Source organism: Pongo pygmaeus, chromosome 8, assembly GCF_028885625.2.
Source record: "Pongo pygmaeus isolate AG05252 chromosome 8, NHGRI_mPonPyg2-v2.0_pri, whole genome shotgun sequence".
Classification (NCBI taxonomy): Eukaryota; Metazoa; Chordata; class Mammalia; order Primates; family Hominidae; genus Pongo; species Pongo pygmaeus.
In genome coordinates, this window is record NC_072381.2 from 99,381,922 (window position 1) to 99,407,654 (window position 25,733).

The window sequence follows — 25,733 nt, forward strand, 5'->3', positions numbered from 1 at the left end:
AGGGTCAGTGAAAATGTCTTTGGGTTGTTCTCACTTTTGATTATAAGACAAAACAAATTGGTGTTTCTTTCCTTAAGGTTTATAATTGGAGATTTGTTGGATTCAGACAATGACATCTTTGAGCAATCCAAAGAATACGACTCTCATGGTTCAGAGGATTCACAGAAGGCCTTCGACCATGGGACGGAGCTCATCCCTTGGTACGTGCTGTCCATCCAAGCTGATGTGCACCAGTTCCTGCTGCAGGGGGCCACGGTCATCCACTATGACCAGGACACACACCTCTCTGCCCGCTGCTTCCTCCAGCTTCAGCCCGACAATAGCACCTTGACCTGGGTAAAGCCCACAACTGCCTCCCCAGCCAGCACTAAAGCAAAACTTGGTGTACTTAATAACACAGCTGAGCCTGGAAAATTCCCACTACTGGGCAATGCTGGATTAAGTGGCCTGACGGAAGGGGTCTTGGATCTTTTTGCAGTGAAGGCTGTATACATGGGCCACCCTGGCATTGATATACACACTGTGTGTGTTCACAACAAACTGGGTAGCATGTTCCTGTCAGAGACTGGTGTGACACTGCTCTATGGGCTTCAGACCACGGACAACAGATTATTGCACTTCGTGGCACCGAAGCACACAGCTAAAATGCTCTTCAGTGGATTATTGGAACTCACTAGAGCTGTGAGAAAGATGAGGAAATTCCCTGACCAAAGACAGCAGTGGCTGCGGAAACAGTACGTCAGCCTCTATCAGGTAAGGGGTGCAGCCATCCCTCTTTCCTCACTGGCGTAATACTCAAGAGCACACACTTGGTGACCAGACCACCAGGTTCATGCTCCCAGCTCTGACAGTTACTACCTGTGGTGACCTTGGGCAGCTTTTACTTAACCTCTTGGTACCCCAATCCCCTTTTCTATAAAATGGAAATAATAACAACACCTGCTCACAGGGTGGCTGTGAGAATTAATTGAGGCTGTGGCTCACACCTGTAATCCCAGCACTTTGGGAGGCCAAGATGGGTGGATTACCCAAGGTCAGGAGTTCGAGACCGGCCTGGCCAACATGGTGAAACCCCGTCTCTACTAAAAATACAAAAATTTGCTGGGCATGGTGGCACATGCCTGTAATCCCAGCTACTCAGTAGGCTGAGGCAGGAGAATCACTGGAACCCAGGAGGCAGAGGTTGCAGTGAGCCAAGATCGCGCCACTGCATTCCAGCCTAGGCAACAGAACGAGACTCTGTCTCAGAAAAAAAAAAAAATATATGTGTAAAGCCACAGTATAATTCATATGTATGAAGAATAGTGTCTGCACTCATAGGTGGTCCTGTTTGTATTTTGTATGAAATACATTTTACTTAGATTTTATAGTAAGTGAAAATGCTTATGTTAACTGGTTTCTTTGCAGATGGGAGAACTATAATGACCCTGGTCACTGTTTTTATTTTGTATTATATTTATATATTGTATTATACTACATAAAAATAGTCCCAGGGTCATTGTAGTTCTCCCATCTGCAAAGAAACCAGTTAATATAAGCATTTTCACTTAAGTTTCAATGGAAAGCATTGTTATCTGAATACTTTTATTATTAGTTAGTGACTAGCTGATACATTGAAAACTGTCCCTATCGAAATTAAAATCCTGGTTCATTTCCTAACATGCTATGTGACTTTTGGAGAGTTCTTTAACTTACTGCATATTGCTGCCTAATTGTAGAGGTGAGAGGTTAATTTCTTTAAAGTTGAAAGAAATTTTCCCAAATGTGGGATAATTCTTATGTGGAGTTCTTCTTTATTAGGTTTGTAGTGGCGGCAGCCCTTAGCGGGCAGTTTTTCACAGTTAGCTGCTTACATTGAGTGAGTTAGTCTTTCATTAACCGTACGTTATCAGGTACTTTAACACTATAGTTTAGCGTGGCAACAGGGCTGGGCTGTTGAATGAGATAGAAGAGACACAGGCATAACCAGAGTAGCATCTTTTGGGGAAAAGAGGGTACAGATTGCTTGGAAATCTTAAACTCCACAAGCAGGTGACACTTGAAGTGTCATTCTCAAATAAGTTGTATCAAAGTGTTCAGTTTTTCTTTGCTATGCTTTTCTATCTTTATGGCAAAAGAAATATCTTTTGTATTGTCACAGAACAAATAGAACTACCACTTGAACTACTCAAATGGCTGATTTCGTGTACTTGTCACAGTTCTAATATATTTCTGACAATTAAAAACATTTCTTGCCCCAGGAAGTTAGACAAGGCACATGTAATGCCCCTTCTTTCTTCTTTCCCTACACCCATGCCATGATTGTAAGTAGAGACCATATCCTGAGTGACTAACTTGATAATTGATTAATAAGCAGATAGGCCTATGTATACAAGTATCCTAATGTTACACAGCACAAAGCCAGTTTTAGTTAACTAGTCTAAAATGGAAAACAAAATACCTGACTGTGTATGGCGGCTCATGCCTGTAATCACAGCACTTTGGGAGGCTGAGGCAGTAGATCCCCTGAGGTCAGGAGTTCGAGACCAGCCTGGCCAACATGGCAAAATCCCGCCTCTACTAAAAATACAAAAAATTAGTCATGCATCTGTAATCCCAGCTACTTATGAGGCTGAGGCAGGAGAATCGCTTGAGCCCAGGAGGTGGAAGTTGCAGTGAGCCAAGATAGTGCCACTGCACTCCAGCCTGGGTGACAGAGCAAGACTCTGTCTCAAAAAAACAAACAAACAAAAAATACTTGCCTCTTGTGTACTCCACAGGGCACAGGGAACTTTCAGTGTACTCAGCTGGGGAAAAAAAAAAAAAAAAAAAGTCTTCAGGAGCTATTGCAAATGTCAGTTTTTAATTACAGCTATTCCTTGGCCTTCTGGAATCAGGAAAATTCATCAAACATGGACATAGACCAGTGTTTGAGCTCAATTACAATTCCTGTCACAAAGTCTATGTGGTTTAGTTTTCCATTTGTCTCCTTCTCAAGCTTATAGCATAGGTAACTGAATTAATACACAAGAGGTACTTGGTTTCTCATTTACCCTGGCACTCTTCAGCTTTTACTGAAGGAGGCACCAGCTGAGACCACGAACAGCAGATGAAGAGGTAAGAGAGACAGAAGTGACTTAGAGAAGACTCAGTCCTACCCAGCTGCAAACACAGCTCCACCCTCCCCCACCACCCCTGCACAGAACCAAGATGTTGCAGTGTAGAGGCAAAACAGCTCATACTCCTCAACCACTTCTGAAATATAGGTGATGTTATTCCTTGACACTGCTCTCTCTACATGAGCCATTTATGAAGTCAGGCAACGTGCCTTGGAAACAGACACTCAAGATTTCTTTCAAAAGAAAAAAGTTGGAAAGACCAATGGACTGATCATTTTCTCATCATATAAACCAGTTCCCAAACTGACTCAGGGATCACCAAAAAGATGCTAACTTAGTACTCAGAGAACAAAATATCAAATCTTTTGTTAATGTTTAATATCTGTATTGATGATTTATAATACCTCTTAGAAAATTAAATTCTCTCAGATGCCCTAAAGTTAAAAAAAAAAACTATTTAAATTTACCTATAAGCTAAAGAAATTTGTGAAACACTGTTTGGGTTTTTCCAAACTTCTGTTAACAGCTCTATAAGAGGATTTTTTAATCCCTAGTTTGGGAAGTGCTTATATAGAAAATAATCTTTCTGACATTAGAATTTCCTTATGTAGTAAATGTAAGTGAAGTTACTTTCAAATACTACAAGTATTTGAGTACTACTGATGGAAGTAGTAACAAGAGATAACACAGAAGACAAGAAGAAGTAATAACATTTGTAGAGAAGCCTAGAAAAATACAGGAAAATCCAAGAAACTAAACTCTGCAGAGATGTTGATGTGGGATGTGGAGGAAAGACCAATATCTTGAGCTTTGGCCCAAGGTTATCATGGACAGAGCTGACGGCCCATAATCCTGGGTATTTGGAAGGAGTTCTGGGAGGCTAAGAAAGTTAAATATGGAATTACCAGGTAAACATCTTTGATTATGAGCAAAAAACAGATTCTGGCTATCTTTACGGGGGGAAAAAAAGATTCATTCAAAGGATATAGATTAGTTTAATGGTCTTCAAAATGTCACATGCAAAGATATGCCAAGAGGTAACAGTGCATGGATATTTTTTAAGGCATCTATTTTCTAATCTTCAACTTTCACATAAACTTTTTTCTCCACTGCACTCCAGCCTGGGCAAGAGTGCGAGACTCCGTCTCAAAAAAAAAAAAAAAAACTGTTTTCTAAAATTGAACATGTGCCTTCACTTATGGTAGTCCATCTCCCACATAAAAAAAAGAAGGTAGGCCGGGTGCGGTAGCTCAGAGCTGTAATCCCAGCACTTTGGGAGACCGAAGCTGGTGGATCACTTGAGGCCAGGGGTTCGAGACCAGCCTGGCCAACATGGTGAAACCCCATCTCTACTAAAAATGCAAAAATTAGCTGGGTGTGGTGGTACGCACCTGTAATCCCAGATACCTGGGAACTGAGGCAGGAGAATCAGTTGAAACCAGGAGGCGGAGGTTGCAGTGAGCCAAGATCACACCACTGCACTCCAGCCTGGGCGACAGAGGGAGACTCTGTCTCCAAGAAAAAAAAAAAAGAGAAGAAAGTATACCTTCATCCATCCCAAACAAGTTTATTATTTTGTGTAAAACAAAAGAAAGATTAAAACTACATTTTACTTCCCAGAAAGCTTCCTTTAAAGACTACACAAAGACATCCTTCCTTTTCCTGACCTGAACATGTTTCTGTTAGTGGTAAAGTTTGACCCATGTTGGGATGTTCTGAAATTAGAAAAATCAAAGCAGTATAGGTTAATGGTGCCAATTATTTTACATGTAAACTATAATGGGCCTATTAAGCTTTTAAAGATGTGTTGGTTAAAATCCATAAATAAAAGTTTTACTCTTCTTTCAGATTCAGAGTATGTTATTCAAAATGGTAGTTAAAACGTATCCATTAGTTTTCATTCATGAAATGTTTATTCCAATTTGGAGTCACTCCTAGTGATTTGTTAGCAGGGATTCTCTTCAGCAGGCCTCCAGCAGATGGACTGATCTCCAACCATTTTCATTCTCTATATCACTGCATTCAAGAACCCTGCTCCAGGAAGGGGATTCTGATTGGCTTATTGGGATCATGTGCCAATCATTGGTCAAAGGAGGATATTTCAGCTTGATTGACACACCCATCTAGACTATATCCAGTGGAGAAGAGACAGTTAAAGTAAAATTGGGGTATGGTTAGAGAAGGGAGAAACAGATCATGGACAGCCATAAGTCACAATGTCCCACTATAAGAGGTCACCAAAAGGTTTCTTTGTCAAGTACCCAAGTTATTCAGAATCCTGGGATCCACAACAGGATGCAGGAAGTGGGAATGCACAAGTCTTAAAATCACATAGTTATTAAACATTAGGCTGAAGGAGCAAGCACACACACACACACACACACACAAAGCTTCTTTGTTTTTTGCATATGATCTGCAACAAAGCAAAATCTATCTATAAGCATTTCTTTGAAACTGCAAAGGAAAGCCGGCCTTAAGTGTTTTTGAAGAGTAAAGACAGTACATGGAAATTAATTTTTAAAGAGCCCACTTATAAAATGCATGAAATATCAATATCATCTTTAGCTCATAGGCAACTTTTTGTGGTTTTATTAACCGACTTATGGGGAGAATCATTGACAATTGTTTAATTAATAGATCCCTGCTGTTACTTACAGGATGTTATACAGAGTTGCCTTAGAAGCAGTAGCTACTATGAACAATTGCCTGACCCTTGAGTGTGTTGTTGCTGCTCACAGCATCCTAATATGTATGGTGTTCTGAGTCCCATGGGCTCCCTATCTTTAGATTTCAGCCACTCAAGGGGATGGCAGCCCAACTATTTTAGGAGCTCCCTGGGGCCCTTCAAAGGGAATTTCATGCATGTCACACACCCTGTATTTCAAGTCCGACTGTCCCAAGCATCAAACTAGGTGAAAACCTACCTGGCAATAATGGACAAATACAACTTGATTTTACTTAGATTGATACCCTGCCCCGCTCCCTTCCAAGATCTCCAAGGCCCTAATTTGCAAAGTAAGTCTAAACAAATTTTCCTACAGTGGTAGTTCTGCAATTTAACCTCTGTAAATGGGATGGGAAGTTTTTGTTCCCCAGTTGATATATTAAAGCATGTCACTGGAACTCAGCAGGGATGTGACCAGGACAACAGGGGACATGATGAAATTCCTGACAGAGAATCTTGTGAGTTAGAAAACAGAGTCACTTGGGTGGCCAGATCATTATTCTTCTGTGGCCGTCTGTGCTCTTCCATGTCTTGGAATTTTCTTGGAGACATTAATATATTTACTTCCCCTTTGCTTGATGCTTCCTATTGTGTTCACCATGTGGCTCTTTCGCAGGAGGATGGACGGTATGAAGGCCCAACTTTGGCTCATGCTGTGGAGTTGTTTGGTGGCAGACGGTGGAGTGCTCGAAACCCCAGCCCCGGAACAGCTGCAAAGAATGCTGAGAAGCCCAATATGCAGAGAAACAACACCCTGGGCATAAGCACTACCAAGAAAAAGAAGAAAATCCTCATGAGGGTAGCGTGTTATTTGTTTATTAAGCATTAAACCCATCTTCCAGGACCGCTGTATGGTGAACATCACCATAAAACACTTTAGGTTGTTTGGGTTGAGGACAAAGTCAGGTATAAAACAGAATATACAAGGGCTTACCACATACCTCCTTGGTGCCATGCTAGTGCCAGGAACACCAGGGAAAAGACAAGGTCCACAGAAGGACATAGACATGTAAACAAACACAGTGCAAGCTAAAAAGAGACATTGTTGAGTCATCCACAAAGTGCTGTGGGGGCAGAGAGAAGGAAAATAGAGAGCTGAGGGGCAGGCACAGAGGGCTCCACAGAGCAACTGACACACAGGTCTTGAAGAACGTGTAGGATTTTACCAAGCAAAGAACATAGGAGAAAGTGTCCCCAGCAGAGGAGACAGCATAGAGGCATAAAAGACAGCGTGTTCAAGGAAGCACATGCTGTTCTGGATGGCTAGAGCATGAGCACTCTGTGGGCAAGGAAGGGCTAGAAGAGAACAGAGATCACAGAGGCCCCAAATACTGTGTGTAGAACACAATGTAAAGTATATTAGCACTATGTATTATAAACTATATAATATCAGATATCACTATGAAGTGATAATATATTTGCTTCATGGCTATTTGTTTGTGTTGCTATAAAGAAATACCTGAGGCTGGGTAATTTATAAAGGAAAGAAGTTTAATTGACTCACAGTTCTGCAGGTGTACAGGAAGCATGGTGCCAGCATCTGCTTCTGGTGACAGCCTCAGGAAGCTTACAGTCATAGCAGAAGGTGAAGCGGGAGCCAGTGCATGACATGGCAAGAGCGGGAGCGAGAGAGAAGGGGAGAGATGCCACACACTTTTTTTTTCTCTTAGAAACAGGGTCTTGCTCTGTCACCCAGGCTGGAGTGCAGTGGTGTGATCATGGCTCACTGCAGCTTCAAACTCCTGGGCTCAAGCTGTTCTCCTGCCTCAGCCTCCCAAGTATCTGGGACCACAGGTGTACATCACCATGCCTGGCTAATTTTTTTATTTTTTATAGAGACGGGGGTCTCACTATGTTGCCCAGGCTGGTCTCGAACTCCAGGCCTTAAGTAATCCTACTGTCTCAGCCTCCCAAAGTGTTGGGATTACAGACATGAGCCACCACACCCAGCCTACACACTTTTAAATAACTAGATCTTGTGTGAAGTCAGAGCTAGAACTCACTCATCACCAAGGGAATGATCCTCAGCCATTCATGAGGGATCTACCCCCATGATCCAAACACCTCCCACTAGGCCCCACCTCTAACATTGGGAATTACATTTCAACATGAGATTTGAAGGGGACAAACATCCAAACCATATCGTCTATCTAGAAAAAGTGCCATTCTCTTTGCTTATGGGAGGCTTTGATGCTCATGTCAAATTTTATCTGCTTCACAGTTTTTTTCTGTACACAGAGGTTCCAGAGGTTGTGTGCCGCCTCTTGTCTGCCTCCCTCCCCTGAGGAGTACTGCTGTATAGTAAAGAACAAATGAAATAATATGACATGAGAATACTCGGTCAGCCTTAACGTAGGTCTTTACCAGTTTTACCAGGGAGGGGCAGTATTGAAGGTGGGTAGGTCAGAAAATAGAGACCTACCTGAACTAAAGCAGTGATGGGAGAGAAATACAGGCTTGGAACCATCGTGAGCTTTGTGTTCCCAGGGTGAGAGTGGAGAGGTGACTGACGATGAGATGGCAACCCGAAAGGCCAAGATGCACAAAGAGTGTCGAAGCCGGAGTGGTTCTGATCCTCAAGACATTAATGAACAAGAAGAATCAGGTAAAGTGGCATGTTTACATCTGAGATTTTTGTTTTTTAATTTTTATGGGAAAAAAGTATACATTTGGTTTTAAATTGTGACTTAAGCATTGCAAACATTTCCAACAAAACTCTTTGTCCTAACCAGACAATGAAACCTAAAGGTACTTCTGCAAACATAGTGTGCTTGGAATAAAATCCCCATTAATTAACTTGCCATTACTGACAGGGAATATTAGATATACATGGTATAATTTGGTGGATTAGACCAGTGATTCTCAACCTTGGCTGCATATTAGAGCTTTTAAGAAAATCTGATTCCTCTGGCCACATCCAAGAATAACTGATTCAGATATTCTCTAGCTGGGACCTGGACATCTATTTATTTTTGAAGCTTCTCAGACAGTTCTAACATGTAGCCAGTTGAGACCCCACCAGATTAGCCCATTCATGAAGATATTTTGGTGCTTGTTGTATAGAAACCAGCTTCATAGGTTGATTTGCTCAGACATCCAGAAGCCTCTCTGGTTTGTATTTGGTTCTGAGGGAAAGTATAATCTGAATCATTGTCTCTTTTCTGTCTTTCATCCTCACAGAGGCGAGTGCCATCGCTAACCCTCCAAACCCCCTCCCTTCCAGAAGAGCCCACTCTTTGACCACAGCTGGGTCCCCCAACTTGGCTGCCGGGACATCATCTCCCATCAGGCCAGTGTCCTCCCCTGTGCTGTCTTCTTCAAACAAGAGCCCATCCAGGTGGGGTCTTAACATGATAAAACAGAAGGACCCTTCACATTATTCCAGTTATGTGGAAGGGCATATCTTTACAGTTGTCTATGGAAAGACTATTTCACGTTTTGACGTATGGTTGAACTGAAAACTGAAAAATCCTAAAATTTTAAATGATCCTAATTTTCCTAATTTTGTCCTCCTGCCTTCTCATATTACTTCAGAGGTCAGTAGCAGTAACAAAACCCAAGCCATGATTCTCCAAATCTGTACTATCCAGTACACTAGCCACTAACTAGATGTGGGTATTTAAATTCAAATGTAAATTAATTAAAATTAAAGAAAATTTAAAATTCAATTCCTCAGTCACAGTAGTGACATTTCAAGTGCTGCTCCATAGCCACAAGTAGCTGATGGTTATTATCCCAAAGAGTGTAGATAGAGAACATTGCTTTTTATCATTGCAGAAAGTTCTATTGGATAGCACTGCTCTAAATGAAGAAGAGAGAATAGATTGTTTTAATGTAAACTATTTGGCCCCTTTGCTAATCGATGAAATATATTTAATACTTTTCTCATATGTAAGTTATGCATGTCTAGAGGAATGAATTCAAGTATCACAGCAAGTTGGATATGTTTAAGTATAAATCTAAAGCTGGATAAATTATTTTATAAGTTCCATGCAAATTACATATTTGAAACAATATCTACCCTCTCAGAAGAAGGAATGATATTAAAATGGCAGACTTCCAAAGGGAACCAGAATGCTGCTGCATCTCCCTGTATCCCACAGAACCAAGCTAAAACAGGAACTCTTTACTTTATCACACACATGCACACACACACACACACACACACACACTCACTCACTCTCTCTCTCCCTCCCTCCCCCCCCACCTCCCTCTCTCCCTACTCCCTCTCTCTCTTTCTCCCTTTCTCTGTTTCTCTTGGAAGCTTCTTATTAAGAATCCTGGCTGGGCACAGTGGCTCTCACATGTAATCCTAGCACTTTTGGGAGGTCAGGGAAGGAGGATCACTTGAGCCCCCAGGAATTCGAGACCAGCCTGAGCAACAGAGACCCCATCTCTACAAAAAATAAAACAATTAGCTGGGTGTGGTGGTTCTCACCTGTGGTCCCAGCTACTCAGGAGGCTGAGGTGAGAGTATTACTTGAGCCTGGGAGGTTCCGGCTGCAGTGAGCCGTAATCATGCCATTGCACTCCAGCCTAGGCAACAGAGTGAGAGCTTGTCTCAAAAAAAAAAAAAAAAAAAGAAAAAAGAAAAAAGAAAAAAAGGAAGAAAAAAATCCTACAGTAAATTATCTTTTAAATAAAAATTCTTTCACAGTGTGAGCAATGAACTTATAATTTACGCTTTATACATTCACATTCTACAATGGGTGAGCATGGGTCAAGGTTATATGGGAATTCTTTGTACCACTCTTGCAACTTTTAGGTAAATTTAGATTCATAACAAAACTAAAAGTTACAAAAATCAGAATCCTGTTTATTATACTTTCAGCCTGTGTAGTATCCTGGGTAAACAGCAAGGAACCTGGATTAAATGGCATTTCCCGTTTATTTCAATCATTCATGAGCAGGAAAAGAAAGGACGAAGTAAGGGAGGAAAATATTTTAAAAAGAGAAATTAACATGCCAGATGCGAGATCAGAAGGCCAACCCCAGGAGGACAGGGATCAGCACCCACTCAACTGTTTTAAAACAGAAAGAAAACACAAGACAGGAGGAAAAATCAGCTTGAATGCTATTAAGGGAGAAAGCTAGACTGAATCCTAAGTCTGGTAGTGGAAGGAGTGGACAAACAGAGTTTCCTAGAATCAAAGGGAGATGGGTTCCTACAGACAGTAGCTGGACCTGCAACCAGAAAGAAGCAAGACAGGAAATTTACTTCTTTAGCTGCAAATAATGAAGTCACCTTTTTCCTCTTCCTGCACCTCTACCCTATGTTTCCTGCACTATATTGGGGATCGACAACCTACAACCTATGCCTACAAAATGCTATAAAGCTATCAACTTGTAGTGCTCTTTCATTGCTGAAGGTGACCTTCAAATGTCAGCACAAATTAATTTTCCATGAGTGAACATTGTTAGCAGGGTTGAGAGTCACTTCAACAAACTATATATTTTTATATTTATAGTCTTAAATATATAGTTTTTAGATTATATATTTAATATACATAAAATAGACTTCATGATATTCTCTATACTTTCTTATATATTTGAAACATTTCAAAAAAACTTTCAAAATCCAAGACAAAAAAAAAATAGGTCCTCTAGAACTGGAAATGCCATTTGACCCAGCCATCCCATTACTGGGCATATACCCAAAAGATTATAAATCATGCTGCTATAAAGACACATGTACACGTATGTTTATTTCGGCACTATTCACAATAGCAAAGACTTGGAACCAACCCAAATGTCCATCAATGATAGACTGGATTAAGAAAATGTGGCACATATATACCATGGAATACTATGCAGCCATAAAAAAGGATGAGTTCATGTCCTTTGTGGGGACATTGATGAAGCTGGAAACCATCATTCTCAGCAAACTATTGCAAGGACAGAAAACAAGACACCACATGTTCTCACTCATAGGTAGGAATTGAACAATGAGAACACTTGGACACAGGGCGGGGAACATCACACACCAGGGCCTATTGTGGGGTGGAGGGAGGGGGGAGAGAGAGCATTAGGAGATATACCTAATGTAAAGGACGAGTTAATGGGTGCAGCATACCAACATGGCACATGTATACGTATGTAACAAACCTGCACGTTGTGCACATGTACCCTAGAACTTAAAGTGTAACTTAAAAAATAGATCCTGTTCATTAATTTGACTATAAACCATAATCAAAACATCTCTTATACCATTGTGTCAGGAAATCAGTATAGAAAATAAAAAATGTTGTGAAACAGTCTGTTCTGAGTTGACTCATATTTCTACATTGAATAGATGCAGCCTTGGAAGGTGCAAATATAATCCTAGGCAAAGCTGGCTTTTTTCCATTCTTTTTTAAATTTTTTAAAATTAGAGACAGTGCCTCACTATGTTGGCCAGGCTGGTTTCGAACTCCTGGGGTCAAGCAATCTTCCCACCTCAGCCTTCCAAAGTGCTGAGATTATAAGCATGAGCCACCGCACCCAGCCCTTTCCATTCTTCACATTTTTCCGATTCACGTTTTCCATTAATATTTAAAAGCTCTTCTCTGTTTTCATCTAAGGACTGGTTAAGAAAGGAATCAGACAATACACTCAAAAGTTTCTTCTTAAATGTGATTCTATAACTTAGAATATAGAAAAGAACGTGCACTATTTCCCATAGATCAACAGTGAGTGATTTGGGGCTCTTTTTAAAAAAGACATCTTCGGAAACACTGAGTTATTTTGCCCATTGATCTGCAATTTCAAAGAACTGTTTTTGATTAATAGAGGAATATTAACCTCAGCCCTGGGCCCTTATTAAATAGACTAGAAACATGTTTTCTTTTTCACATACAACATGTTTTATTTCCTCTGATACAATATAGATTAAGAGAAGTGAAAAGAGAGTACTGGAAAATAGCTTCAATCTTAAGTAACTTGCACTCATCCTTTTGCTCGTGTTGCTAATTGGAGCAAGTCTAGTGGGACAGAATCACAGCAGTGGCCTGCCCTTGTGCCCATGAAGGCCTTGTCTTTGTTGCAGTGCTTGGAGCAGTAGTAGCTGGCACGGGCGGATCAAAGGCGGCATGAAGGGATTTCAGAGCTTCATGGTTTCAGATAGCAACATGAGTTTTGTTGAATTTGTTGAGCTGTTCAAATCGTTCAGGTACAGTGTTAACGTTTCCTTCTTATTCTTTCTCAGGCCCCCCCATTTCTATAAAGATACTCAATGAGAGGTGTTTTCCATTCCTCATTCAGTGTCAGGAGCCGCAAGGACCTGAAGGATCTGTTTGATGTCTATGCAGTGCCCTGCAACCGATCTGGCTCCGAGTCAGCCCCACTCTACACCAACCTGACAATTGATGAAAACACCAGCGATCTTCAGCCTGACCTAGGTTTGTTGAACATTTTAGGATTTCCCTTTGGGACCAATCTGTCTAAAACTTAAGGTCAGAGGTCCAGTCACAAACTCTGAGCCTGTCCCACATAGTGTGCTATTACTGCTGTGTAGGGAAACACTTAAGAAATTTTTTTTTTTTTGAGACACAGTCTCACTCTGTTGCACAGGCTGGAGTGCAGTGGTGCAATCTCAGCTCACTGCTACCTCCACCTCCTGGGTTCAATCGATTCTCCTGCCTCAGCCTCCCGAGTAGCTGGGACTACAGGCATGTGCCACCATGCCTGGCTAATTTTTTGTATTTTTAATAGAGACGGGGTTTCACCATGTTAGCCAGAATGGTCTCGAGCTCCTGACCTCGTGATCTGCCACCTCAGCCTCCCAAAGTGCTGGGATTACAGGCATGAGCCACCGCGCCCGGCCAACACTTAGAGAATTATTTTAAGGTGTCATCTGGTGTCGTGGGAGCAGGTGCTACTGGCATTTTGAGCACAGAAATTCATCGTTGTGTGGTTCTGCCCATGTATTTCAGGATATTTAACCAATAAAGCCCTCCAGTCATTCTGACAACAAAAAACCCTTTCCCGACTGTATTAGTCCATTTTCATGCTGCTGATAAAGACATACCCAAGACTGGGTAATTTATAAGGAAAAAGAGGTATAATGGGCTCACAGTTCCATGTGGCTGGGGAGGCCTCATAATCATGGAAGAAGGTGAAAGGCATGTCTCACATGGCAGCAGACAAGAGAACTTGTGCAGGAAAAACTCCCCTTTATAAAACCATCAGATCTCATGAGACTTATTCACTATCACGAGAACATTTTCACATGGGAAAGACCTGCCCCCATGATTCAACTACCTCCCACCAGGTCTCTTCCACAACATGGAATTGTGGGAGCTACAATTCAAGATGAAATTTGGATGGGGACACAGCCAAACCATATCACTGACCATTTCCAAATGTCTGCTAGGTATGTGGTGTGTGTCACAGTGGAGAACCCCCAGTCTCTTCCCTACCTACAGACAGATGTGTGTTCAATCGCAGTGCAGTAGTCTCCTACCCTTTGACAAGGAGAGTCTTTAGTGCCTTCCACAGGGTACTTCTGTCTGAATGATTGTCCAGGATATATTTCCTACTGTGTAAACCAGAATGTCTCATTCTTATATTCCACTCACCACCACCACCATTACTATCACCACCCATGCATTTTTCTAACCACTTATGCATTTCCAGCCTATCATTTTCCTCCTCTGTTCTTCCTGGAAACTATAAACACAAATAGCAAAACAAAAAACTTTCCTCTTTTATGCAGTTGCTTCATAATTATTTATAAGTTTATGTTGTCCTTGAGCTAAGACTATTAACTATTATTCAACTTTAGTCACAAAATCTCCATAACCATGGATTAGTCAAGTAGTTACATTTTTCAAAAATTATTAGACTTTATTTTTTGTTTTATTATATTTTATTATTTTATTATTATTTTCATGTATTATTTTGTATTTTTGTTTTATTTTAAAATATTTAAAAATAATGTAATTTTTTGTAGAGACAGGGTCTTGCTCTATTGACCAGGCTGCTCTCAAACTCCTAGCCTCAAGCAATCCTCCTGCCTCAGCTTCCCAAAGTGCAGGGATCCTAGGCATGAGCCTCCATGCCCAGCTTAGACTTTATTTTTAGAGCAATTTTAGGTTTATGGAAAAATGAGTGGAAAGTACAGAGTTCCAATATACTCTCTTCTACTCTCCCACACAGACTTTCTTCTGTTAGTAATATCTGGCATTAGTGTGGTACATTTGTTACAACTGAGTTAATATTGATATATTATGATGAACTGAAGTCCATAGTTAACGTTAGGATTCACTCTTTGTGTTGTGCATTCTGTGGGTTTTGACAAATGTGTGATGACATGTATCCACCTTTACAGTATCATACAGGATAGTTTCACTGCCCTGAAAGTTCCTTGTGCTTCACTCTTCCATCCCCCGAGGGGCCTCCCTCCAAATCCCTGGCAGCCACTGCTCTTTTCATTATCTCCATAGTTTTGCCTTTTCCAGAATGTTATATAGTTGGAATCACACAGTACATAGCGTTTTCAGACTGGCGTCTTTCACTTAGCAATATGCATTTAAGTTTCCTTCCTCCATGGCTTTTTGCAGCTTGGTAGCCCATTTCTTTTTACCCTGGGTAATATTCCATTCTGTGGAGGTACTACAGTTTGTTTATCCATTCACCTACTGAAGTATATCTTGGTTGCTTCCAAGTTTTAGCAATTATGAATAAAGCTGCTATAAACATTTGCATTCAGGTTTTTGTGTGGGTATAAGTTTTTCCATCATTTGGGTAAATATCTAAGAGTGCAATTGCTGGATCATATGGTAAGCCTATGTTTAGCTCCATAAGAAACTGCCAGACTGTCTTCCAAAGTGGCTAAAATTAAAATGGCCATACCAAAGTTGGTGTGAATGTGAAGCAATTGGAACATTGCAGGTGGGAATGTAAAATGGTACAACCACTTTGAAAGACAGTGTGGCAGTTTCTTACTAAGCTAAACATATTCTTTCCATGTGACCAGCAATTACACTACTTGGTATTTACCCAAATGAGTTGAAAAATTTATATTCACACAAAAATCTGTACACAAATGCTTATAGTTACACTTCTAAATTACAGTAAAACTGTAATTTTAAGGGTATATCTTCAATCTCTACAAACAAAAATGTTCAAGTAGTTACTCCCTAAAACCAAAGCCTGAATTTGGCCTAAGTCCCCAGCTGAACCTACATTTACTTGCCATCTAATACCACATGGGATATCAAGATCATCAACCTAGCTCTGTCTTCTTTTCCTTTTTTTTTTTTTTTTTTTTTTTTGTTTTGAAACAGACTCTCACTCTGTTGCCCAGGCTAGAGTGCAGTGGCATAATCTCGGCTCACTGCAACCGCTGCCTCCTCCTGGGTTCAAGCAATTCTCGTGCCTCAGCCTCCCCAGTGGCTGGGACTACAGGTGCACACCACCATGCCTGGCTAATTTTTGTATTTCTAGTAGAGACGGGGATTCACCATGTTGGCCAGGCTGGTCTTGAGCTCCAGACCTCAGGTGATCCATCTGCCTCAGCCTCCCAAAGTGCTGGGATTACAGTCATGAGCCACCATGCTCAGCCTTTATTTATTCATTGATTTGTTTTTTATTCCTATCACTATGTGAAGCCAGAAATAAACACTTCTTTGATGGCTTGTTTAGGTTCATTAGTAAAGAGCTTCTCCATTTTAATAACTCCACACCATTATCTCCAAAATGAACTTTGCAAAAATGCTGGCTATCTTGTCCATGTACTGTGGTGATTCTGTTTCAGATCTGTTGACCAGAAATGTCTCGGATTTGGGGTTGTTCATTAAGAGTAAACAGCAGCTATCGGACAACCAGAGGCAGATATCTGATGCCATTGCTGCTGCAAGCATTGTGACAAATGGCACTGGGATTGAGAGCACATCTCTGGGTATTTTCGGGGTGGGCATACTTCAGCTCAACGATTTCCTCGTGAATTGCCAAGGAGAACACTGCACTTATGATGAAATCCTCAGCATCATCCAGGTTTGTGCCTGTTTTTTGTGTGCATGTGTGTGTGTGATGCCTCTGGCTATTCTAATAATTTGCTGCTAAATGTTTACTCTTTCTATACTTCTTTCCAAAGCCTTTAAATCTGGGACAGAAATAGAGTTTTGCTTTTTTTGTTTTTTTGGGTTTTTTTGAGACAGAGTCTCACTCTGTTGCCAGGCTGGAGTGCAGTGATGCAATCTCGGCTCACTACAACCTCCGCCTCCCGGGTTCAAACGATTCTCCTGCCTCAGCCTCCTGAGTAGCTGGGACTACAGGTGTGCGCCACCATGCCCAGCTAATTTTCGTATTTTTAGTAGAGATGGGGTTTCACCATGTTGGCCAGGATGGTCTGAATCTCTTGACCTCATGATCTGCCCACCTCAGCCTCCCAAAGTGCTGGGATTACAGACGTGAGCCACTGCGCCCAACCTTCTTTTGTTTTGTTTTTTAAACAAAATACCAAGTATGGGCCGGGCATGGTGGTTCACGCCTGTAATCCCAGCACTCTGGGAGGCTGAGGCCAGTGGGTCACTTGAGGCCAGGAGTTCAAGACCAGCCTGGCCAACATGATGAAACCCCATCTCTACTAAAAATACAAAAATCAGCCAGGGCGAGGCATGGTGGCTCACACCTTTAATCCTAGCACTTTGGGAGGCTGAGGCAGGCGGATCACCTGAGATCAGGAGTTCAAGACCAGCCTGGCCAACATGGTGAAACTGCATCTCTACTAAAAATACAAAAATTAGCCAGGTGTGGTGGTGCGTGCCTGTAATCCCAGCTACCCAGGAGAGTGGAGCAGGAGAATCACTGGAACACGGGAGGCGGAGACTGCAGTGAGCTGAGATCACACCACTGCACTCCAGCCTCGGCAACAGAGCGAGATCCTGTCTCAAAAAAAAAAAAAAAAAAAATCAGCGAGGCATGGTGGTCCACGCCTATAATCCCAACTACTTGGGAGGCTGAGACACGAGAATCCCTTGAGCCCAGGAGGCACAGAGTTTGCAGTGAGCTGAGGTCACACCACCTCACACCAGTCTGGGTAACAGAGTGAAACCCTGTCTCAAAAAAACAAACAAAAAACAAGTATGTAAGTGTTCTTTTTTAATATATAATTAATGTGGGTCCCAGGCTTTCTCTAACTCAGTAACTGTTATAAGGAGTCGGTACATAATTTTTTCTTGTTATTCTAGAACATGCAACAGATTTAGTCTAGGTTTTCAACCTCATTAGTCATTAAATGAACATGTACTAGTTCCTACTATGCTGGCTCAGTTTTAGGAGGTGGGAATATAGCAGAGAATAAGATAAAAGTTCTGGTCCTCAATGCAGCTTACGTTCTGGAAGGTGAGGCAGACAACAAAGATACGATGTAATTTCAGGTAATAATGGAGTAGGGGAAAAACTGAGTCAAGTAAAGGAATGGAATGATACAGGAGGAGGGCTGAGGAGAGTAAGCAAAGGCCACTTGGAAGAGGTGACATTTGGACTGAGCCCTAAGTCAATAACCAGTCTGAAGGTCTCAGGAAAGAGCATTCACAGGGAGCCACAAGGTCAAAGACCAAGACAGCAGCAAGCTGGGGGTTTATGAGGAACCACAAAAAGCTGGTGTACTGTGAGCTGCACAAGCCAAGCAGAGAATGGCAGGCATGGTGTCAGACAGATGTGCAAGGGCCCAATCATCCGGGCCTTTTAGAGCATGATAAGGAGGTTGACTGTAGTCCATGTGAAATGGGAAACCACTGAAATTGTTGAGCAGGGGACTAACATGATTTGATTTTTTTTTTTTTTTTTTTTTGAGATAGAGTCTCTGTCACCCAGGCTGGAGGGCAGTGGCACGATCTTGGTTCACTGCAACCTCTGCCTCCCAGGTTCAAGTGATTCTCCTGCCTCAGCCTCCCAAGTAGCTGGGATTACAGGCACGCAACACCATGCCCATCTAATTTTTGTATTTTTAGTAGAGATGGGGTTTCACCATTTTGGCCAGGCTGGTCTCGAACTCCTGACCTCGTGATCCGCCCACCTCAACCTCCCAAAGTGCTGGGATTACAGGCGTGAGCCACTGCGCCTGGCTGATTTATTTTTTATGAGGTTACTCTGAGCCAGGCATGGTGGCACAAACCTGTAGTCCCAGCTACTCAGGAAGCTGAGGCAGAAGGATTGCCTGAGCCCAGAAGTTTGAGGCCAGGCTGGGCAATATAGCAAGACCCTGTCTCTAAAAAAAAATTTTAAGTGGTTACTCTGGCCCCATTGTCAACTGTGCGGGTGAAGGAACAGATGCAGAGAGACTGCTTAGGAAGCTATCATAGTAACCAGCAATAGCTGGTGAAGGTTTACACTACAGGGTGTCAGCAGAGAGGAGTGGTGTGGCTCCATGCAACAAATGAGTCTAGGTTTCAACCTCCCTTATCACCTGACTGGGTATCAATGTATTAGTTGTCCAGCAGTTGGATTTGATCACTGAAAATGCTAAAATTGTGAGATTACTATCACACTGTTGAGTGCTCATTATGATATTACTAAATACAGGCATGGCACTAAGTGCTGTATGTGAATCATCTCAGTTCGCCTCTCACCAACTTTATGGTAGCTGCTATTATTATCCCCATTTTCACCTGGATAAACTGATATACTTTGTTTTCATAGAAATCAGCCTTCTTTTCTCATTCTCTCCTTTTTTCTATTAAATAAATATGCTTAGTATACTAAACTCACATATAATAAATGTTTTCTTTTGGACTAAAAACTACTTCTTACCACTACGTTACTAAATTAGTTCAAATATTTGGTTTAGATGTTTCCTGATGAAAACAGAACAGCTTTAAAAAATGATGTGGTTTCTTTCCCCCTCTTAGTTTCCTTAACCTAAATAACACTTTTTTTTTAATCCCTTGCAGAAGTTTGAGCCTAGCATCAGTATGTGTCATCAGGGACTAATGTCATTTGAAGGGTTTGCAAGGTAACTTTTAAAATATCTTTTGCCCATCTTTTAAGAGTAGTATGCATTTTTCCCATGCAGTCTTAAGAAAATTTGTTTCACCTAGGTTTCTGATGGATAAAGAAAATTTTGCCTCAAAAAATGATGAGTCACAGGAGAACATTAAAGAACTGCAGCTACCCCTCTCATATTATTACATCGAATCTTCGCACAATACCTACCTCACGGGCCATCAGCTCAAAGGAGAATCCTCAGTAGAACTCTACAGCCAGGTACAGGGAATACCACTTGGAATGTGGTTTTTATTAAACCTAATTATTTACGTAACCCCCAAAGTCACAAAAACCTGACCCCAGACTCCTTTGAAGAGCTTGTAAAGTAAGCTATTACGTGTCAAATGTGAGGAACCATGAAGTGTGGGAAAACTGGCTATACTACAGCAGTCGTTTTCTTTACTTCTTTTGTTTTGTTTTCCCCCATCTATACTTAACCTTTATTCTAGGCCAAAATGAAAGTGTTTGTTTGAGACTCATAGCTTTTAGATCCTAGTTAGTCTGACCTACTCCCACTAAAATTAGATTTTCCCATGGGAAAATTATCTAATCGTTTCTCTAACTGCTAAATAATATATTGTAGTGGGAAAGCATAGTAGAAAATGCAACTTTCTATGTACTTATTCCCAAAATATTGTTTGTTTTGCTTTTCAGTTTGTTAAATAATCAATCTATCCCTATGGTAACCAAAAAAAAAAAAATGCAGAAAAAAATCTGCACAGACTTTAGGCACTGTCCCTACACATTAAATTCATGAAAATGTTCTTTGAAACTCAATAGGTTTTCTAGACTAGAAAAAGTACATCCTTTTGACCTAAACATCCAACTTGCAATGATCTGCGTGTCCATTGCCTCTCTGCTGTACCGTCTGCAACTTCCTCATCTATTCTGCCTTTTTTCTTAACTCTTTCAAGAAGGGTCAATTCGGTTGGAGCTAGGCAGGGAATATAAGTGTGTCATTGTGTGCGCATGTGGGTCCAGGTTTGAAAACTACAGGTGTATTGTTTACATAACCCCAGCAACAATGAGGTTTCTTTGTTCTCCAGATTAGTCCAGATATTCCTCAAAGCATGGAGCAATTTTTTGTCCCAAAGCTTGCTTAGCGGGAATATGTATTTTAAACTCTGTTTTCTAAGGAAACTTTATTATGAATGAAGATGTGTTTTTAGAGTAGTGATTTTCAAAATAGAAGTTCTGTCATGGGGCCTCAGCCCCCAACACTGAGATGAAGAAGCCAGAGAGTAGGAGGGGTGCCATACGCTGCCCCACTTCAGGTAATGTCTGCTCTTCTACACACTTTACATATTGGCCCTCCATTCGCACACAGAATGCCAAAGTTAAAAGAAGTTTGAAATTCATTATTCTATAGGAATGAAATTAAATATACATATAAATACAGATACTTATATATATTTCATATACACATATGTAGGTATATACATATATATGTGTGTACATATATGTGTAAGTGCATATATACATATCTATGTATATCTATGTACTTGTGTGTATGCACATTTATCCCAGGAAAATAAACAAGGACCAGTGTCCTGGCTTTAATTTCTATTTCATTCCTCTGTTTGACTTCAAACAGTTTTTAAACCTCTTAACATCACACCCCAAGGAGAGACTATCACAGCTTTTGAATAAGGCACAAGAAACCCTCAAATAGACTCACAGATGTGATTAAACCTAGTGTGCAGGTAGATCCCTCTTACTTCATTTCTAACCCCTCTCCACTCTTCCTTAGCCCTTCCTAATTACCTCTTAACATTACTCCGTGGGGCAGATGGGAAGTGAGAATAAGCCTTGTTCTTCTCATGTAGAATTTCCAGCCCAGGTTTTCCTCTTCTAGCCATATGTGGAGATCTAAGGTTACACAGACTTTGGTGAAGACCTTCAGTCCTTCCATGCTGAAAAGCCATCTCATCTGTTGCCAGTTACTGAACATTATTCCCGGTCTGGCAGGGGCACCACAGAGATAAGCAGATTGGTGTTCCAGCCACCATTTTACATAGCAATTTCCAGCCCAAGACACTGCACCTGTAGATACTCTAGCTGCTGAAAGAAGCAGATAGCCTTGAGATTCTAGGCCACCGACTATGCTGTAAAAAAGGAAGAATATAGCACATATCTCATATAGAAGTGTTAAAATGAGAATCATTCCACTATCTGAGCTTAGTTGCAGAAACTCTAGTGGCCACTAAGCCCCAGTAATGGATTGCTGTCATGCAGAAATAGTTATGTGCATTCTAAAATCAGTGGGTAGGCACATTTACAGATGTATCAATTTCTTGGCTTGGGTCACTATTCCAGTATGTAATAATTTTTTAAGATGATGTACAGATAGATCTATGGAGGAAGAGGTTGCTTCAAGCAAACTTTACAGAGTTGCAAACCAAGCACATGTATTGAGCTCTGCTTCCCACTTCAGATCCAGGATAACAAATAGGTATCAACTCATCTGATTCTTTGGTAGTGATTTCTGGAGCACTTTAATAAAGAGGTTGTGAGCTAACATATTAAAGCTTAAAGGACAAGTGTGCCTAGCTTGATTACTGATGTCTGCTGTGGGTATGGGAGAAAGGAACCATTTATGGATTATTTGCCATCCCTGCTCTAGTTGCTATTCTGGAATTAGATAGCCAGGCAAATCCTTGGCAACTCTGCTTCTACTCTTCTTACATGTTATGCATTCACAGCAAAGATGTTTAATCGTGGCTTAATTTGGGTCTTAATGGAAGTGATTTTATCCTGATTGGCTTGCTGTAAATGTTTAGCCAGTTCATTAAGAACTCAGTGGCCTTATTTTCTCTGGGCTGTGGCATCAGCATTTTCACCTCCATTGATGTCTACCCAGATAGAGCACTTGCCTGGCTCTCTAATTTGAAGATGTGCCATTTCAAGGGGCCAAAGTTGCTAGGAAAATGGCCATATGGTTTTGCTATCAAATTTTATTTTCCTTTAATATTCAGCTCTGGTAAACACTCTTTCTACCTTAATCTGTTCCCTTCATTCCCCACTCCAGATTAATTGCGGCCTTTGGCGAAAATGCCATGTTTGTTTTAGACCATTTGCCCTTCTGCTTTAGTCCTGAGTGTGAACACTGCCTGATATGTAGAACTACATGCTGGGTTTAGTTCGAGGCTTTATCTCCAGGTGCTCACCTGGGGTGGATTCGCTCATTGATCACACAGGTCCTCTTGCAAGGCTGTCGAAGTGTAGAATTGGACTGCTGGGACGGAGACGATGGGATGCCCATCATTTATCATGGACATACGCTGACAACCAAGATCCCCTTCAAGGTAATCCTTCATAACTGTCTTTAAATCAAATCCCAAAGAGACATTATCTTCATTTCTTTTTTTTTTTTTTTTTTTTTTTTTTGAGACGGGTTCTTGCTTTGTTATCCAGGCTGGAGTGCAGTGGTACCATCTTGGCTCACTGCAACCTCTGCCTCTGAGGTTAAAGAGATTCTCCTACCTCAGCCTCCCAAGTAGCTAGGATTACAAGCCCATACCATCAAGCCTAGCCAATTTTTGTATTTCCAGTGGAGACGGGGTTTCACCACGTTGGCCAGGCTGGTCTCAAACTCCTGACCTCAAGTGCTCCTCCCGTCCCTCAGCCTCCCAAAGTGCTGGGATTACAGATGTGAGCCACTGCGCCTGGCCTTCATTCTTCATTTAAATCAGTAACTTGACCAAATTACACCTTAGGTCAAGGGTCTTTATGCTGGGTCTAAATGAAGACTTCCCAAAAGTGTTTGCTGTATCATGTGGAATGTGCACATGTTCATTTTTCTGGAGTTAATCTAGAACTCTCATTAGATTCCCCATTCAACCCAAGTTAGTAACCATTACCTTACATTAGTTAGCATGTAATAATATTGTTGCAATTTTTACGTAATATGATATATAAAGGCAGGGTCTGTTTTCCTGCTATAGGAATTAATGGTCATTTGTCCTGGTGTCATGCTGACAAAGGCCAATGTCAGGAGTTAGGAGATGGTTAAATAGTTAGCATTATAATGTAATGAGCATCAGTTCCACCTGAGAAGATTGGTCACCCAGGAAGACTGATCTCACTGGATTTGTGTTTCAAATTCTGGGTAGCTTATTAGTTCAGTTATGCAATTACTACCTTCATTCAGAGGGTCTTAGGCTATGTAACATAATTTTCTCTGAACTGTGGCCAGGTTGTGAAGGAATATTATTTTTATTTTACATGTAGAAATAGTGGCTAAAATGCATTTTCTCCTCAACTTGGTTTCCTATTTAGCATTCCTAAAACTCCTGTATGCTATATTGGCATGGGGATGAGTTGATAACTGTGTTTACATATACACATAAATATATGTGACATAAGTCTTATTGCCTCAAATAAATTATAAAATCTTTATAAGCAAGAAAGTATTTTATGCTTAATTATGTTTGCTGCTATAACTAGGACAGTGTCTTCTACCTGCAATATACTCTATATATGTATACAGAGAGAGTATATGTATATTAATAGATTTGTTAAATTCAATATGATAGTTGTTCCTTATAGTATGTGAACAATACTCACTATAAACAGTTTAATGTCTTTCTACAAAATAGCCTTATCCTCATGCTTCATTTGAAAATATGAAAACCATCTTTGGCCAGAGTCTGCTGCATGTAACAATTGAGATGCTTTCTGTGGCTATAACTGCCCTGCCTTCTGACCACCTTGACAGATATCTGGACTCTAATGAGCTGTTTTGGCTCTCATAGGAAGTGGTTGAAGCCATTGATCGCAGTGCCTTCATCAACTCTGACCTGCCAATCATCATATCGATTGAGAACCACTGTTCATTGCCTCAGCAACGAAAAATGGCAGAAATTTTCAAGGTGAGCTCTCAACGAAAAGGCAGGATGGTATGTTGGCCCTTGTCTTGCAATTGTCATTGGGTTGTTTTGTTTTGTTTTGTTTTTTTGAGACAGATTCTCACTCTCTCACCCAGGCTGGAGTGCAGTGGCGCAGTCTTGGCTCACTGCAACCTCTGCCTCTGAGGTTCAAGTGATTGTCCTGCCTCAGCCTCCTGAGTAGCTGGGATTACCGGCATGCGCCCCCATGCCTGGCTAATTTTTGTATTTTTAGTAGAGACGGGGTTTCACCATGATAGCCAGGCTGCTCTGGAACTCCTGGCTTCAAGTGATCCACCCGTCTCGGCCTCCCAAAGTGCTGGGATTATAGGCATGAGACACTGCACCCAGCCGTCATTAGGTTTAAAGGAGGCCTTTGTGGACTATGCTGCAATTAGACCTTGGCTGTGAAGCATATACAGTTAGGGTCCCACAAACCTGAGAAATTGGGCTGTTCTCAGAGCCTGGGCCTTCTCTGGGATGGTCCCTATTTTCAGCTGGAGTGATATAAGTATTGCTCTCTGGTCTCCTTACCCTTTCCAGAAAGCCTTAGGAGACTAGAATAGACCAACTCTCCAACACTTCTGGTACCACAAATCAGGGATGCCAGGATGTCATCTGTCAGTTGTATGTGGAAAAGCTGAAAATACCTCAGGGCAAGTAAGTCAAATCTTATAGGAGAAGATCGTCTTTTTTTTTTTTTTTTTTTTTTTTTGAGATGGAGTCTCGCTCTGTCACCCAGGCTGGAGTGCAGTGGTACAATCTCTGCTCACTGCAAGCTCCACCTCCCAGGTTCATGCCATTCTCCTGCCTCAGCCTCCTGAATAGCTGGGACTCCAGGCGCTCGCCACCACGCCTGGCTAATTTTTTGTATTTTTAGTAGAGTTGGGGTTTCACCATGTTAGCCAGGATGGTCTCGATCTCCTGACCTCATGATCCACCCACCTCAGCCTCCCAGAGTGCTGGGATTACATACGTGAGGCACCACACCCAGCCAAGAAGATCTTCTTATACCACAGTACAAAGATCCAAGTTAGCAAAGAGCTTAGACTGGCC

The 25,733-nt window shown here is 41.4% G+C and overlaps 1 protein-coding gene across 5 annotated transcripts in view; it reads left to right on the forward strand.

Moving 5' to 3' along the window:
• Nucleotides 1-25,733, forward strand: part of PLCE1 (phospholipase C epsilon 1) — a 343,931-nt gene that overhangs the window by 260,814 nt on the left and 57,384 nt on the right. For 4 of the 5 annotated variants that reach the window (XM_063669995.1, XM_063669996.1, XM_063669994.1 and 1 more), the window contains 11 exons: nucleotides 78-753; nucleotides 6,440-6,622; nucleotides 8,311-8,428; nucleotides 9,004-9,160; nucleotides 12,848-12,970; nucleotides 13,063-13,199; nucleotides 16,559-16,797; nucleotides 19,698-19,759; nucleotides 19,845-20,010; nucleotides 22,989-23,096; nucleotides 24,546-24,662. In XM_063669995.1, the coding sequence (XP_063526065.1) occupies nucleotides 78-753; nucleotides 6,440-6,622; nucleotides 8,311-8,428; nucleotides 9,004-9,160; nucleotides 12,848-12,970; nucleotides 13,063-13,199; nucleotides 16,559-16,797; nucleotides 19,698-19,759; nucleotides 19,845-20,010; nucleotides 22,989-23,096; nucleotides 24,546-24,662 (2,086 nt within the window). The remainder of the gene's footprint in view (nucleotides 1-77; nucleotides 754-6,439; nucleotides 6,623-8,310; nucleotides 8,429-9,003; nucleotides 9,161-12,847; nucleotides 12,971-13,062; nucleotides 13,200-16,558; nucleotides 16,798-19,697; nucleotides 19,760-19,844; nucleotides 20,011-22,988; nucleotides 23,097-24,545; nucleotides 24,663-25,733) is intronic. The other variant, XM_063669997.1, reaches the window with a different exon arrangement.